General features: G+C 45.9%; 1 protein-coding gene across 1 annotated transcript; it reads left to right on the top strand.

Moving 5' to 3' along the window:
- Window positions 1–565: 565 nt before the first annotated feature.
- LOC130296696 (protein kinase C delta type-like) lies at window positions 566–15,036 on the top strand. The gene is made up of 3 exons (XM_056548520.1): window positions 566–1,350; window positions 12,404–13,275; window positions 14,420–15,036. The coding sequence occupies exons 1-3, from the start codon at window positions 682–684 to the stop codon at window positions 14,442–14,444; spliced, it is 1,566 nt and encodes a 521-aa protein (XP_056404495.1). The 5' UTR covers window positions 566–681; the 3' UTR covers window positions 14,445–15,036.
- The last annotated feature ends 291 nt before the right edge of the window (window positions 15,037–15,327 follow it).

Raw genomic sequence — 15,327 nt, 5'->3', positions numbered from 1 at the left:
TTTTTGTGGAACATACATACATACACACACACACACACACACGTTGAGTTTTATATAAATAGATTACTATACAGAGATTTATATACAGTATACCGACTATACGACCACTGTACCAATATATACCACTTCTAGTTCCACCAACTACCCACCCCATGAATTATTATTGTCTTTGTTCACTTTAGACCATGACCAGGGGTATGTGACCTATACCAGGACACTAGGGGCATCTCCAGCCTTTACCAATGGAGGTGCCCAATGTCCTTGACACCTTGAGCTTGTATCCCAAGGAACATAATAGGTGCCTGAACCCATATAGTTCACTATTTGTTTCCTAACTGTGGACCTCCTGATATTGCAAAACTACAACTCCCAACAAGCCTTGCTGGGAGTTGTAATTTTGCAACATCTAGAGGTCCATAGTTTGGAGACCACTGTGGTCCATCATAAGGTCCCTTAAACTGCAGAGGGTACCAACCAAGCTAAGGCAAACTCTAGATGTCTTTTATGATGCTCACATCACATTGTATAAGGTAGAGCAAGTTTATAGGGCCACTGCCTGGCATGTGCCACCTGAGGTCCATGGCCGATGACATCACCTGCACACGGCCAACTGCTGTTTACTTTCTGCTGGCGACCGACGTGACTGGACCGAGGTCTACAGGCTGAAGGAGAACTGCGGAGATGGCGTCTACTGGACATGGAGAAGATGGCGAGGAGGTGAAGAGGAAGAGAGAAGACAAGAGGAAGGAGGAAGAAGAAGGTGAAGATGGAGTCAAGAGGAGGAGAGGAGATGACGATGGAGGATCAGAGGATGAGGAGCCAACACCTGGGATGGTGTCCACTGGACATGGAGAAGATGGCGAGGAGGAGAAGAGGAAGAGGGAAGAGGAAGGCGAGGATGGAGTCAAGAGAAGGAGAGGAGACGACAATGGAGGATCGGAGGATGAGGAGCCAACACCTGGGATGGCGTCCACTGGACATGGAGAAGATGGCGAGGAGGAGAAAAGGAAGAGCAGAGGCAAGAGGAAGAGGGAAGAGGAAGGCGAGGAAGGAGTCAAGAGGAGGAGAGGAGACGGCGATGGAGGATCAGAGGATGAGGAGCCAACACCTGGGATGGCGTCCACTGGACATGGAGAAGATGGCGAGGAGAAGAGGAAGAGTGAAGGCAAGAGGAAGAGGGAAGAGGAAGGCGAGGATGGAGTCAAGAGGAGGAGAGGAGACGGCGATGGAGGATCAGAGGATGAGGAGCCAACACCTGGGAGCAGCCAAGGAACATTGGGCACCTACCCCAGACTAACGGTCAGCAGCTACCATCTTCACCAGCTCCTGGGTAGGGGCAACTTTGGCAAAGTAAGTTCTAGCTCTATCTTGTTTTCTGTTATTATCCATTTCAGGCTGGATATGTGTTGTAGGGGGAGATTGGGGGAGGGGGGGGGGTGCAGTGTTGTTGTTAGGTGGTTTTGCTGGTACTTGTAGTCCCACAATGTATATTTTCCTGATGGCTTTAGTTTTTATGCAGACCTATAAAAGACTCCCTGAAGGGCCTACACTTGGGACTAGGTGTGAACGGATCCCTTGGGGCGCGTCCATGTACTGTGTTCTGGTAGATGGTAGATGGAAGTCGGGGTGCCCAAGATGGTAGAAAACCAGACGCAGGGAGAAGAGGAGAAGATACAATGGGGTCTTTACTTCTGGAGCAGGGTGTAAATGGTACATACATGGGGAGATTTATTGAGACCTGTGCAGAGGAAGAGCAGTGTAGTTGCCCATAGCAACCACTTTCAAAAGGCCTCTGAAAAATGAAAGAAGCCATCTGGTTGCTATGGGAACTGCACTGCTCTTCCTCTACACAGGTCTTTATAATGGGCACGGGAATACGCAATAATATAAAGTTGATTTATAAAAGTGCATATGTGCTAATATTATATCGCTTGTAATGAATAATAAAATCTCTTCACATGTAATGTCTATAGGACTCATATAAACCCAATAATAAAGTGCAAGTGCAACAAAAGAGTTCCCCTATGGCAGGGGTCTGCAACCTTTAAGACAAAAAGAGCCACTTGGACCCGTTTCCGAAGAAAAAAAAAACTGGGAGCCGCAAAAACCCCCTCCCCTCTGATGCCCTGGTTGGGATACACTGGCATACACACACAAAAGGGACTACAACTCCCAGCATGTGTTATTCAGGAGTCTTCAGTCTGTGGTATAACACCAGCATGCTGCCTCTGTAGTCTACTGGGAGTTGTAGTTCACCAACACCTCTATTGTATCTTAGTAGTCTCCTGGGAGTTATAGTTCACCAACACCTCTATTGTATCTCAGTAGTCTCCTGGGAGTTGTAGTTCACCAACACCTCTATTGTATCTTAGTAGTCTCCTGGGAGTTGTAGCTCACCAACACCTCTATTGTATCTCAGTAGCCTTCTGGGAGTTGTAGTTCACCAACACCTCTATTGTATCTCAGTAGTCTCCTGGGAGTTGTAGTTCACCAACACCTCTATTGTATCTCAGTAGTCTCCTGGGAGTTGTAGTTCACCAACACCTCTATTGTATCTCAATAGCCTCCTGGGAGTTGTAGTTCACCAACACCTCTATTGTATCTGAGTAGTCTCCTGGAAGTTGTAGTTCACCAACATCTCTATTGTATCTTAGTAGTCTCCTGGGAGTTGTAGTTCACCAACACCTCTATTGTATCTCAGTAGTCTCCTGGGAGTTGTAGTTCACCAACACCTCTATTGTATCTCAGTAGTCTCCTGGGAGTTGTAGTTCACCAACACCTCTATTGTATCTCAGTAGTCTCCTGGGAGTTGTAGTTCACCAACACCTCTATTGTATCTTAGTAGTCTCCTGGGAGTTGTAGTTCACCAACACCTCTATTATATCAGTAATCTCCAGGGAGTTGCAGTTCATACACCAGTGTTTCCCAACCAGGGTGCCTCCAGATGTTGCAAAACTACTACTACCACCAGCATTCCCTGGTTGGGAAACACTGGCATACACACACATAAGAGGGACTACAACTCCCAGCATGTGTTATTCAGCAGTCCCTGTCCCCCCATCATTCCCAGTATGATATTTATTCCCCTGCAGTCTTTACATCCCCAGCCTGTGTAATATGTCTCCTCACACATAGAAATCTTCCCCAGCCCCTGCAGTGCAGTATGTCTCCTCTCCCCTCACCAGCTCTGTGTTTCCCCTGTGCAAACATGAAACCTCCCCATGAAAACTTAGGTCCTGTGTGTACAGAGCTGGGGGAGGGGAGGAGCTTTTCCCCTGTGAAAACATGAAACCTCCCTGTGAAAAATGAGGTCCTGTGTGTACAGAGAAGGGGGAGGGAGGAGCTGTGTCCGTCCCCGCTCTCCCACTGTCTCCTTGTATTATGCAGAGCTGCACTCTCGCGCTCTCAATCCTCTGTGAGGGGGCGTGGCTTCATTATCTGCAGCCTTGCGGTGAAAAAATCAAACCCATGGCTCTGCCCTCGATCCTCTCCACTGTAGCTTCGGAAAACTTGCCCCTCCCTTTTTCACCTCACACCGGGTTGCCGACCCCTGCCCTATGGGATTACGGTTCTCTATTCATTATTTTCTATTTTTGCCATATATCACTATATGCTCTGTTGTATTTGCTTTTTTTTGCACATTTTCTTTCTTTTCTGCATTACTTGGAGGTCAGATGGTACTTATTACATATATTTTGCCTTTGTTTTCCCTGCCCCTGGTTGAACCCTTTTGTAGTCCAATGAAATTGAGCTAACTGGCCTGGATATTCCTGGGGGTAGACTGAGGAAAACCTGTAGGATCCCAACACCATTTACTTTGTATGGCCCCTCCCCACACCACTTATTTTATATGGCCCCTCCCCACACCACTTACTTTACATGGCCCATCCCCACACCACTTACTTTATATGGCCCCTCCCCACACCACTTACTTTATATGGCCCCTCCCCACACCCCTTACTTTACATGACCTATCCCCACACCACTTACTTTATATGACCTATCCCCACACCACTTACTTTATATGGCCCAAAAATAGGACTGGGACCAAAAATACGCCCGGGCATTTTAAAATAAGCAGCCCATTTTTATGGTGGACGTAAGACTGCTGGGACCCCAACCAATCCCCTCGGTTCAAGTGGCTCTCCAGCTGTTGCTAAGCTGTAACTCCCATCATGTCTGAAGAGACTCAGGAATTAAGGAAGTTGCTGTTTTGAAACAGCTGGAGAGCCACAGAATGGGGCACAGTGTCACCCATCATCACTGTGGAACTTACAAGTGACTTCAGCTGATGGGACAGTCAGGAGAATACATAATGATATCAGTGACCTGAGTGATGTCTTCTCTGTTGTCTTTCCTTTCCTTCTTTATCTGGTCCAGACGCCAGGAATTCCTCCAGCTCCATCTTCTCTGCAGAGTCTGACGCCCGGACATCATTGGCTCCTCACATTGTCAGCAGATCTCTGTATAAAGACAATGGGGGAGATTTATCAAAACCTGTGCAGAGGAAGAGTGGTGCAGTTGCCCATGGCAACCAATCAGCCTGCTTCTTTCATTTTTAAAGAGGCCTGTGAAAAATGAAAGAAGTGATTTGATTGGTTGCTATGGGCAACTGCACGACTTTTCCTCTACACAGGTTTTGATAAATCTCCCCCAATATTCATTATAACACATTATAATTCTGCCAAATACCGTGCAACCTGAATATAAAACTGCCACGCACTGTACCCTCTAAAGATATTATTGCCACACACTGTACCCACTGAATATAATACTGCTTACCACTGTACCCTCTAAATATATTATTGGAACACACTGTACCCCCTGAATATAATACTGCCACACACTGTACCCCCTGAACATAATACTGTCTACCACTGCACCCTCTAAATATATTATTGCAACACACTGTACCCCTGAATATAATAATGCCTACCACTGTACCCTCTAAATATATTATTGCAACACACTGTACCCCCTGAATATAATACTGTCACACACTGTACCCCCTGAATATAATACTGCCTACCACTGTACCCTCTAAATATATTATTGCAACACACTGTGCCCCCTGAATATAATACTGTTACAACCTGTACCCCTGAATATAATACTGCCACACACTGTACCCTCTAAATATATTATTGCCACACACTGTACCCCCTGAATATAATACTGCCTACCACTGTACCCTCTAAATATATTATTGCAACACACTGTACCCCCTGAATATAATACTGCCTACCACTGCACCCTCTAAATATATTATTGTAACACACTGTACCCCCTGAATATAATACTGCCATACACTGTACCCTCTGAATATATTAGTGCAACACACTGTACCCCCTGAATATAATACTGCCTACCACTGTACCCTCTGAATATATTATTGCAACACACTGTGGCCCCTGAATATAATACTGCTATACACTGTACCCTCAAAATATATTATTGCAACACACTGTGCCCCCTGAATATAATACTGTTACAACCTGTACCCCTGAATATAATATTGCCACAAACTGTACCCTCTAAATATATTATTGGAACACACTGTACCCCCTGAATATAATACTGCCACACACTGTACCCCCTGAATATAATACTGCCTACCACTGTACCATCTAAATATATTATTGCAACACACTGTACCCCTGAATATAATAATTCCTACCACTGTACCCTCTAAATATATTATTGCAACCCACTGTACCCCCTGAATATAATACTGCCACACACTGTACCCTCTGAATATAATACTGCCACAAACTGTACCCTCTAAATATATTATTGCCACACACTCTACCCCCAGAATATAATACTGCCATACACTGTACCCCCTGAATATATTACTGCCATGCACTGTACCCTCTAAATATATTGTTGCCACATACTGTAGCCCCCTTAATATAATACTGCCAAATACTGTACCTCCTGAATAGAATACTGCCACACAATGTACCCTCTAAATTTATTAATGCCACACACTGTACCCTCTGAATATAATACTGCCACACACTGTACCCTCTGAATATAATACTGCCTACCACTGTACCCTCTAAATATATTACTGCAACACACTGTACCCCCTGAATATAATACTGCCTACCACTGTACCCTCTAAATATATTAATGCAACACACTGTACCCCCTGAATATAATACTGTTACAACCTGTACCCCTGAATATAATACTGCCACACACTGTACCCTCTAAATATATTATTGCAACACACTGTGCCCCCTGAATATAATACTGCCACACACTGTACTCTCTAAATATATTATTGCCACACACTGTACCCCTGAATATAATACTGCCTACCACTGTACCCTCTAAATATATTATTGCCCCACACTGTACCCCCTGAATATAATACTGCCTACCACTGTACCCTCTAAATATATTATTGCAACACACTGTGCTCCCTGAATATAATACTGCCATACACTGTACCCTCAAAATACTTTATTGCAACACACTTTGCCCCCTGAATATAATACTGTTTCAACCTGTACCCCTTAATATAATACTGCCACAAACTGTACCCTCTAAATATATTATTTCCACACACTGTACCCTCCAAATATATTATTGCCACACACTCTACCCCCAGAATATAATACTGCCATACACTGTACCCCCTGAATATATTACTGCCATGCACTGTACCCTCTAAATATATTATTGCTACATACTGTAGCCCCCTTAATATAATACTGCCATACACTGTACCTCCTGAATAGAATACTGCCACACACTGTACCCTCTAAATATATTAATGCCACACACTGTACCCCTGAATATAATACTGCCACACACTGTACCCGCTGAATATAACACTGCCATACACTGTACCCCATGAATATAATACTGCCATGCACTGTACCCTCTAAATATATTATTGCCACATACTGTACCCCCTTAATATAATACTGCCATACACTGTACCTCCTGAATAGAATACAGCCACACACTGTACCCTCTAAATATATTAATGCCACACACTGTACCCCTGAATATAATACTGGCACACACTGTACCCCTGAATATAATACTGCCACACACTGTACCCTCTAAATATATTAATGCCACACACTGTACATCTGAACATTATACTGCCACACATTGTACCCTCTGAAAATAATGCTGCCACACACTGTACCCCCTGCATATAATACAGCCACACACTGTACCCTCTGAATATAATACTGCCACACACTGTACCCTCTGAATATAATACTGCCACACACTGTACCCTGTGAATATAATACTGCCACACACTGTACCTCCTGAATATAAAACTGCCGCACACTGTACCCTCTGAAAATAATACTGCCCCACACTTTACCCCCCGAATATAATACTGTACCTCCTGAATAGAATACTGCCACACAATGTACCATCTAAATATATTAATGCCACACACTGTACCCCTGAATATAATACTGCCACACACTGTACCCCCTGAATATAATGCTGCCGCATACTGTACCCCCTGAATTTAATACTGCCACACACTGTATGTCTGAATATAATACTGCCACACATTGTACCCTCTGAAAATAATGCTGCCACACACTGTACCCCCTGCATATAATACAGCCACACACTTTCCCCTCTGAATATAATACTGCCGCACACTGTACCCACTGAATATAATACTGCCACACACTGTACCCTCTGAATATAATACTGCCACACACTGTACCTCCTGAATATAATACTGACGCACACTGTACCCTGTGAATATAATACTGCCACACACTGTACCCTCTGAATCTAATACTGCCGCACACTGTACCCTCTGAAAATAATACTGCCCCACACTTTACCCCCCGAATATAAAACTTCCATACACCGCAAACCCTTCATCAACCCCCCCCCACCCCATGCTTGGTTAGCTAATCACCCCAATGCCCTCTCTGCCACATCCTCGCTATTCTCATCACCCCATACACCCCACCCATCCTTGGCTCTTCACCCCCGCACTCCATATTATTCCCCCCCATCCTCAGTCTCATCATTGCAACCCTCCCCCCGCACCTCATCCTCAGACTCCTCATCATCATCATTGCACACCCCCCACACCCCATCCTCAGTCTCCTCATCATTCCACCCTCCTCCTCATCATCATCATTGCACCCCCCACACCCCATCCTCAGTCTTCTCATCATTCCACCCTCCTCCTCCTCATCATTGCTCCCCCCCACACCCCATCCTCAGTCTCCTCATCATTCCACCCTCCTCCTCCTCATCATCATTGCACCCCACCAGCATCCCCTCCTCCTCATCATCGCATTCCCCCCACCCCATCCTCAGTTTCCTCATCATTGCACTCCCCCCAGCTTCCCCTCCTCCTCCTCATTATCATTGCATCCCCCAAACACCCCATCCTCAGTCTCCTCATCATTGCAACCCCCCCAACACCCCATCCTCAGTTTCCTCATCATTGCAACCCCCCCAACACCCCATCCTCAGTCTCCTCATCATTGCAACACCCCAACACCCCATCCTCAGTCTCCTTATCGTTCCACCCTCCTCCTCCTCATCATCATTGCACCCCGCCAGCATCCCCTCCTCCTCATCATCGCATTCCCCCCCACCCCATCCTCAGTCTCCTCATCATTGCACGCCCCCTAGCTTCCCCTCCTCCTCCTCATTATCATTGCATCCCCCCCAACACCCCATCCTCAGTCTCCTCATCATTGCAACCGTCCCCCCCAGCACACCCCTCCACCTCATCATCATTGCAAACCCCCCTCCCCCTGGGTCCCGGTCCTCATTCTCCTGCTCATCAATATTACATCACCCCAGCATCCGAACCTCGATCTCCATACCTTCCTAGAGATTCGCGGTGCTGCAGTGTGAGGATAAGGGAAGGCTGCTGCTCATGTCACGCATTGCAGGGGTCAGAGGCTGTGACGCGTCAGAGGCTTGGTGCAGACGCGCGGTGCTCGTCTACTCCCATAAGCCCCTGTCCTTTCCATGCAACCCGGAAATTATTTTTAAAGAGCCCGCGCCTTTGCTGGTGATAGTGCTGGCAGCGGTGGGCCCAAGCCGTGCCTGAGGTCCCGGCCTGTTGCTGCAGCATGTAGCATAGTGTAGTGGCAGGGGGACCGCTCCTCAGTGGCCTTTTTGGCGGCCAGCTGGGCCTATTTTACTATAGGGGCCTGGAGCTGCAGCTCCATCAGTCCCTATGTTATTCCGGCCCTGCCCCACACCACTTACTTTATATGACCTATCCCCACACCACTTACTTTATATGGCCCATCCCCACACCACTTACTTTATATGACCGATGTCCACACCACTTACTTACATGGCCCACATGTGATACATCAAGGTGCATCCAGATGAAGTATTCTCATTGAATTTTGTTCCCTTCAATGCTGCTCTTTTACTCTTTTAGGTATCCATACATGGACCTCTATAGCTTCATTACAATCTTACAGAAACCTACTTGGATCAGGAGATGAGAACCACACTGATCCCAACCAACTCAAAGACATGTCTATTCATTTTTCAAATTATTAATAGAGTTGGGAGATAAAGTAAGTGAACCCCCTGGAATTCCCTCTATTTGTGCATTAAAGGGGTACTCCGCTACTAGACGTCTTATCTCCTATCCAAAGGATAGGGGATAAGATGTCTGATCGCGGGAGTCCCGCTGCTGAGGCTCCCTGCAATCTTCTCGCAGCAGTGGTCTTGACGTCACGCTATGCCCCCTCCATTCATGTCTATGGGAGGGGGGATTGTCGACTGACACGCCCCCTCCCATAGACATGAATTGAGGGGCCATAACGTGACATCACAAGGGGACATGGCAGTGACGTCACGATCACGGGCTCCGGCTCTGAGCGTTCTGAACAAAATGTCCCTTTAACTACTAATAAGATTTGTTCCCCAAAAATGTAAGTGAATTCTTCTGATTCAGAACAAATTACTTGTTATACCTCCGGGATGTTGTCCTGTGACTGACCATGTCCGGCTCTCCTCCTTTTGGATCATCTGTGAACAGATGTTGGAATTCTGTCTTCATATGGATCCATATGTCCTGATCCTGGCACAAGTATCTTTACTTGGAGAACTTGACCCGCTGTATTTGTAGGGATACATCCCCCATTGGTGCTTCTGGATGACGCATTCTCATCCTCTTTCTCAATGAGGATACTATTTTTCTTTCTGGATCCATCATTTCTGTAGGGATTTCTGCCCATTTTTGAGACTATTTATCATGTTGGACCCAAGAATTCCATGGTAATAATTTCATACATTTTTTGGACCATTGTTTATATTGATGGGATCCCCTTCTTTTGCCTTTTCTACTTTCCCTATTTCACAGGGACTGTAACACTAATCTGGTAATCTTTGTCCATTGAAGAAAACTGCAGTACCACAAAGTGGACTATTCTGCACAGGAATATTCATATATTGAGTGAATTTTTGAAAAATTTGATTCGGTTGATTTGCCGAATTTACTTGCAGCGAATCTGTATAAAAAATGGCTATTTCTGGCCTACAGAGAGCCTCAAAAGGGGTGTAGAACACTTTGCCTTACAGTAACACGCATAGGGTGTGTGCTGGGTTAGTGAAATAATACTGTTATTCAGTATGACATGCAGATTAGAGACGTCACTATTAGAATCACTGTCACAGCAATAGCCTGAGAGTGTGGAGATGGAAGTGGTGTGCCCTGTCCAAGTTGCTGTTGTGACCCACCTTCTCTTCCACAAAATTGTGCAGGACTGGTACTGCCTTCTTCGCAAAGAAATGACTGCTTGGGACTCTTCACCTCGGCTCAGCACAAGCCATCAGTTTTTTGAAAGGTGCCGAGTCCACCACTTGAAAAGGGAGGGACTGCAGCACCAGCAACTTGAACAGGAGCACATTCAGCTTCTGCGCCATTGGATTGGAGTGGGAGCATAATGTTGTCTCTTGGACATGGCTTCGCCAATGGATTGCTGGCGGAATGACTGTCTTGAAGTAGGAAGAGCAGGAGCATCTGGAGCGACATAAGATAGGTATGACACACAGCTCCCTTTGGCTGAGGTGGTGGAGCCTTGGCTGGCTGAAACAAGGAGCGGCGTGCCACTGGATGATGCAGCAGGCTGGACCACCACATCGGAGCCACCGTTCTCCATGGCCGCTTTTTTGGTGACACAGCATGTGTGTACGCAGGGCCGTGGTGCCAACATTGGGACCCTGGCCTTGCTTCACCTTCTGCCGACACATCTTGCATATGGCCATGTTAACCTCCTCCGGATGCTTGATGAAAAACTGCCACACCGTCGAGTAGCTGATTTTCCCACCAACAGTCCCCACTGATTGACTGGTGCTGCCGCCGACTCCAGGAACCCCTGTTCCACTACCTCCCGAGAAGGTAGGCTGTCGCCTCTGTTCCATTTTCCAAGCCTCAATTCATAGATTGTTTATCTTATGTAATAAATATAAAATCTACTGTTATATATCTGCATTATAGACAGGTGCAGAGGGAATATACCTGATATTCATTTGGTCGCTTCCCCCTTTACGCATGCGCACGGGTCTTTTTCTGCCAATTAAATTGGTGAATGTTCATATCAATTGGGATGTACGTGTAATTGGCAAACTCCAACCTATTTCCTTTATATATTACATATCCTTATTTTTATTTATTTTGCCTATGTAAGGAAGCCTGAACATGTGCACCAATACATACCACTTTTGTACTTATTGTGCCCCAGCCAATTATTGCGCAAACGCATAAATGATTCCAAGTGCTGTCTGAACGTGCGTGTAATATCTTTGCAACTTTCGTATCTACTGCTTCTGTACGCCTGAATGGCAGGTTTGATACCACATCTCCACTATTAGCTGAATTGCTTTTGATTTCATCACATCGGCATCACCATTACGCACTGAATGCCCCTTGATGTCATCACACTGACCGGCGCCATCTTGCGAAGAGGATTCCGCCAGGGTTCCGCCACCAAACCTGCCAGGTATCTTATTGGCGAGCAATATGTGGAATATCACTTTATTTAATCTCCATAGAGCATCCAATAGCAAACATATAAAGACGGTAGCTTAGTTGTCCTAAGCTGATGGTCTCTGGGTGCTATACAGCAGACCCAACACTTAGTCCCCCCCACCCTTCCATCTATATCAGTTTTTCTCAAGCACGGTTCTCAAGACCCCCCCAACAGGTCATGTATTCATGATTTCTTTAGTCTTTCACAGGTGATATGACTATGGTGATGTCTTATTTACTGATCATAATTATATCACCTGTGAAAGACTAAGGAAATCCTGAAAACTTGACCTGTTGGGGGCTCTTGAGGACCGCGCTTGAGAGACACTGATCAATATCAACTTTTTGATGTCTTCTAATGAACCTCTTCTGTTTGTTTTCCTTTAGGTGGTCCTGGCATCAGTCCCTGGTCAAGACACCAACATGGCCATAAAAATCGTCAACAAAAAAGAGGACAACAAGGATACCATCAAGAGAGAGCTGCGGATACTCCTGGCGGCCCGAGACTGTCCGTTTCTATGCCACCTATACGCCGCACATCAGTCTTTGGAGCGTGCCTACTTCATCACAGAATATCTGTCTGGCGGCAGTCTGGAGGATTTGATCAGGGTGTGCGGCTATCTGGACATCGACAACATAAGGTTCTACGCAGCAGAGATGGTATGTGGGCTCCAGTTCCTCCATGGACAGAACATCGTCCACAGAGACCTCAAGCCGGAGAACATCATGTTGGATGCAGAAGGCCACATCCGCATCATTGACCTGGGCCTGGCACAAGATGGAGTCACCGCCTCCAGTAGGATCGATGGAGTGACAGGAACATTCTACTACATGGCCCCGGAGGTGCTTCTCGGGAAGGAGTATTGTACAGCAGTTGACTGGTGGAGCCTCGGGATTGTGTTGTGCAGGATGGCAACAGGACGCTTCCCATTTTACATTGGCCACAGCAAGCAGAAGGTTTTCAGAGCCATCACCAGAAAGGAGCCGAAATTTCCACCCGGGCTGGATGCTGCTATTGAACATCTCATCACTCAACTGCTACGCAAGAATCCGGACAAGCGCCTGGGGGTGCGAAGAAACATCCGGACGCATCCATTCTTTTCCACCATTGGCTGGGAGGAGCTGGAGGAGAAGAGAGCAGAGCCACCATGGAAGCCGTATAAGACAGTTCTGCGAAATCACCATCTGCAGTGGCCAGAGGACACAGAGACCCCCCATCATGAGACCGGATTCAATTATACGTCACCAAGCTGGGCCCGGTAAGATCCTCCTACTATAAACAGGCCTTAAAGGGGTATTCCAGGCAAAAACATCTTATCCCCTATCGAAAGGATAGGGGATAAGATGTCTGATCGTGGGTGGGCTTGCCGCTGGGACCCCCCACGATCTTCCTGCAGCAGCCCGCATTTTATACGTAGCTGAGCCGCATTCTATACGTAGCTTCCGAGACCGGAACGTGACACCACACCCCCTCCATTCATTTCTATGGGAGGGGACGTAAGGACCACAACGCCCCCTCCCATAGACATGAATGGAGGGGGCGTGGCGTGACGTCACGTCCCCGTCTTGGAAGCGGTTTCCAAAACTGCAGACGCAGCTACGCATAGAATGTGGGCTGCTGCAGGGAGATCGCGGCCCCCCCCCCCCCCCCCCCGCAATCAGACATCTTATCCCCTATCCTTTGGATAGGGGATAAGATGTTATTGCCCGGAATACCCCTTTAAGAACACATGTAGAGGTGCCAAAACCACACAACAATTTAACCCCACCGGGTTAACAAAACCTATTTTAATCCATGTGTTCACTATAAAACATAACTTTTATTAAATGTAACTAATATTATGAACCGGTGAGAAAACACACACACTTAAAAACACAACCCTATTTGCGTCTGTAACTGCATAGTCCACACGTGTTGCACTGGGAACCACATTTAGGAATCTGAGGAATAGGTAATAGCTAAGTATTTTACCCTAAATTTGTAGTAACCAGTGGAGAAAGAAATATACCACTACTATTGTGCCACTCTCAAAAGGAGGATGTATATTTGGGGTTATCAACCCTGGATATACATCCTCCTTTTGAGAGTGGCACAAAAGTAGTGTTATATTTCTCTCTCCACTGGTTACAACAAATTTAGCGTGCAAAATACTTACCTGTTACCTATTCCTCAGGTTCCTAACTGTGGTTCCCAGTGCAACACATGTGGACTATGCAGTTACAGTCGCAAATAGGGTTGTGTTTTCAAGTGCGTGTTTTTTCACCGGTTCATAATATTAGTTAAATTTAATAAAAGTTATGTTTTATAATGAACACATGGATTAAAAGAGGTTTTGTTAACCCCGGTGGAGTTAAATTGTTGTGCGGTAAGATCCTCCTCACATGTTCTTCACTTCTCCATAGGTGGATGAGAAGATCTGGACTCTGAGGACCCCGCAGCTACTGCCCAGACCCTCCGGTCTCTTGACCCCATGCCTCATGTCTCTGCTGCTGTTACCTTGGCTGCCCTAGAACATCATCTCCCGCCTCAACATTGACTTGGCATCCTTCAATCCCGGGCTGGTATCCAACATCACTGCAGCCCGAAGATCCTCTATGCCCCAGGAGCGGCCTGTGCTTAGATTCCATCTGGTGAGTTCAGGAACAATAGTCGCATGTTGTGGTCCTGGGATGCTGAGTGATGTCTATTATCCCTGAACTCACCCAAGCACAGGCCGGGTAAGTACCACACTCACCACAACCCACACACACCACACACACTACACGATAGGGATAGGTGCACACACATAGACACATACCACAGATAGGGGACATATATCGGCTCGATCCAGGGATTTATTCTGACCGCCATATTTGGGGTCGGGAAGGAATTTTTTCCCCTGATTTGAGGACAATTGGCTCATTCCTTACAGGGGGTTTTCGCCTTCCCCTGGATCAACATAGCCGTAAATAGGTTTAGCAAATTAATATAATGAATTACCCTATTAGTAACACAACAAATTCTAAAAAAATAATAATAAAAAATAATAATAATAATAATAAAAAAATAATATATATATATATATATATATATATATATATATATATATATATATATTATATTATCTTAAAATTGTATTTGTCCCAACCATAAAAATTAGACTAGCACACATGAATAATTAAATAAAATAATAATTTAAATTAATTTACCCCCCTACCTATCACTCAGGTTTGTTACCAGCCTTTGATCCAGGGATTTATTCTGACCGCCATATTTGGGGTCGGGAAGGAATTTCCCCCCCTGAAAATAAGGACAATTGGCTCATTCCTTA

The sequence above is a fragment of the Hyla sarda genome, chromosome 12 (assembly GCF_029499605.1).
Source record: "Hyla sarda isolate aHylSar1 chromosome 12, aHylSar1.hap1, whole genome shotgun sequence".
NCBI lineage: Eukaryota > Metazoa > Chordata > Amphibia > Anura > Hylidae > Hyla > Hyla sarda.
The sequence above is the reverse complement of the archived record's forward strand: the minus strand, read 5'-3'. Positions and strand labels throughout refer to the sequence as shown.

Excerpts from the sequence above, each read along its gene's own strand:
- LOC130296696 (XM_056548520.1), top strand. The coding sequence starts at position 682 with ATGGCGTCTACTGGACATGGAGAAGATGGCGAGGAGGTGAAGAGGAAG. Across the intron at positions 1,351-12,403 it reads GTAGGGGCAACTTTGGCAAA|GTGGTCCTGGCATCAGTCCC; the intron begins GTAAGTTCTAGC and ends GTTTTCCTTTAG. Across the intron at positions 13,276-14,419 it reads ACGTCACCAAGCTGGGCCCG|GTGGATGAGAAGATCTGGAC; the intron begins GTAAGATCCTCC and ends ACTTCTCCATAG.